At 42.2% G+C, this 2,765-nt stretch overlaps 1 protein-coding gene across 3 annotated transcripts in view; it reads left to right on the forward strand.

The window, feature by feature from the left end:
- Window positions 1-2,765, forward strand: part of FAIM (Fas apoptotic inhibitory molecule) — a 17,917-nt gene that overhangs the window by 4,235 nt on the left and 10,917 nt on the right. For all 3 annotated transcript variants that reach the window (XM_019522544.1, XM_019522543.1, XM_019522542.1), the window contains exon 2: window positions 1,974-2,109. In XM_019522544.1, the coding sequence (XP_019378089.1) occupies window positions 1,999-2,109 (111 nt within the window). In that variant the 5' untranslated portion in view covers window positions 1,974-1,998. The remainder of the gene's footprint in view (window positions 1-1,973; window positions 2,110-2,765) is intronic.

Here is a 2,765-nt window from a genome sequence, read left to right on the forward strand (position 1 = left end):
AGGGGCGTCGTGTGAGTGTATGGGGATTTGTGGGTCGGCGTGGGTATGGGAGTGTGCAGGGTTTGTGGGGGAGTGTGGGCCCCCCTGTGCACAGCCCCCTGTACAGCCCCTGCTGCCACACACCCCTGCCACCATGTGCCACCCCGTGCACAGCCCCTGCTGCCACACTTCCCTGCTGCCTCCTCCAGTACAGCCCCCCCACTGCCACACAGGGACCCATGCATAGCCCCTGCCATCATATGCCTCCCCCACGCAGTCCCCACCAGCACCCCCCCATGCACAACCTCCACTGCCACACATGCCCCCCTCAGCATTCCCTGCCACTGGCAGGTCCTTGGGGAACTCCTGGCTGCAGCAGGCAGATCCCCACTGTTGCATGGCTTCAGTGAATCCTGGGGGCTGAATGTGGCGGCATGGAGCTGGCCCCTCCCAGCCTGCTGGTGTGCACCTTCAGGCCAGGCTCGGCTGGTTCCATGCCAGCACGTGGGGCTCGCAGCCCACCCTGCTTTCCTGCAGGCAGGAGCTCCCCATCCCACTCACCAGCTACACTCCAGGGAATTATGCGGTATTATGTGATTATGCGCGGGCATATATTTTACACACAAAATTACAGGGGTGCATAACGGCATAATTCCCTGGGGTGTATATTGTGTTAAGTTACAGTGGTGGTATCTTCTCTATAAGCAAAAAAATGAATAAATAGCCTTTTATGAGGTTTTACCTCCACAGGTTTCCTGGGCTACTAAAGATGACAGAAAGAAAGCAAAATGCATGTTAACACCTCCAGTGATATTTTAGTGCATATTTTATGCACGTGCCTGCGTTTGAACACCTTGAGTATTTTCATTCCATTTATATATTCTGCTGAGACGTGGGTTGTAAATTTTGGATCCGGAGCTTAACTATTCCCAAATTTAGGGGTATCAGGATTTCAGCTTGTTTTGGGCTTTTTGGTCATGGTACGCTTCTGATCTTCTGACCACAAGGTAATCAAAAGGTATTTTCTCAAAGAAGTGATCAGGAGTCAGCATATAAATTGTTGATATAGACTGCAAATGTAAATTAAGTGAAATAATGCATTTTGGTAGATCTGAATTACTTATATTTTCCATTGCTCTGTTTTAATAGGAAAGTCCTCATGTATGTTACATTCTTTACATACCATATGTTAAGATCTGTGAAGGCTTAGTGCATTTTTATGGAATGCATCTACAGAATGTGAACCCAGAATAAATAAGAAAGGATAATTCTTAAATAAGATGGAACTGCTGCTGTTCTCTTTATTATTTTTTCCCTTCTGGCAATTGGATTGAAGAATTAATTTAGTTACTATAGTGTTAGGTCTGAAAAAATACCTAAATTTGCCATTTTAATGGTTGTTCATGATCAGATCCACTGTTCTACAGGTTATTGCCTTTTCAATAGGGAATAGTACACACAAATCATGTATCTTCTGAATACTGTTTCTTCTCATTTAGTTGCATTTTTGAGTCATACATATTCCTAGCATTTATAAGACAAGTAGGGCTAAATCTTTTTTTATAGACTATAAAGACTTACAGTAGTAGTACTAGTGGTAATCTAAATTATGTTTGAATCTTAGGAAAACCTGATTGTAGTGGACCAGTCCCACTGCTGCTGTGGGGTAGCAGCTGTCAAGAAATGATGTATAGTTTTATAGCAGGATTACTACTAGTTAACAGGTTTTTAGCATTTAAAGGGATTCGTATGTGTAGAATCTTTGTCGAACTAAATATGTTTGCCTATTTTCTACCATATTTGCTACTGATTATTGTATCATTTTTTTTTCTATATTTGATCCATTCCAATTTTTTATATTTAATCTGTTCCATACTTTTTGCCATGTATGACTATTATTTTGCATGGCTTGACCTGAAATAACAAAACTCTGAATAAAACATATAGCATCTTAATAATACAAATTTAAAATTGTCAATCTGTTATTCCCCCAGGTCTCACTACAGCCAGCTGAAGAAAATGAGTGATCTGGTGGCTGTATGGGAAGTAGCTCTAAGTGATGGTGTTCACAAGATCGAATTTGAACATGGAACCACATCAGGGAAACGTGTTGTGTATGTAGATGGAAAGGTAAATTATGTGTATATGCAGAATTAAATATTTATATAAGTGTGACTTAAGGTTTATCATAGTCTACATTGGTTACACTAAGATGCTTAATGGCAATATGGCATAGCATTTACTCAACCAAAGTTTAGGTAAGAAGAGGAGACAAAGGAAATGAGCAAGCCAGAGAATTTCAGAAGCTAGAAGAATTGTAGAAAGCAGAACCACAAGTGCAAAGTTGCCAGCTGTCCATAAATTTACAGACAGAGCATAAAAACAAGCCTAAAAATGCCTCTGCACAAGGTTTGTAAAAAATAAATAATTAATTTTAAAAAAAACTTGAACCACGTGTAAAAACTTGAGCCATCTATAAACTGGATCTTGATTGAAGATCCCTCATCAGAGGCAAGTGTTCAGGAGCAAAGAGAGCTGAGCAGAGCTACCTGGCTTCTGAGTGGGAGTGTAGCACTGTATAGGAAATATTCTCTCAAGGTTTTGTAGCCTGTAGCTCTCATTCCCCCCACAATCACGTGCTGCTTCTCCATGTCCCTGCCTGTAACACTAGGATGTGGCAGGGTGGCAGACAGTAATCCTTCTTTGGGGATCTGTACCAGCAAGAAGGTGGGACCATTCGGGATATGGGTTGGGGGGGCAGCACAGTGTGGGGTGCAGTTGAGGGC

This window comes from Gavialis gangeticus, unplaced genomic scaffold (genome assembly GCF_001723915.1).
Source record: "Gavialis gangeticus isolate Ggan-Ray unplaced genomic scaffold, GavGan_comp1, whole genome shotgun sequence".
NCBI lineage: Eukaryota > Metazoa > Chordata > Crocodylia > Gavialidae > Gavialis > Gavialis gangeticus.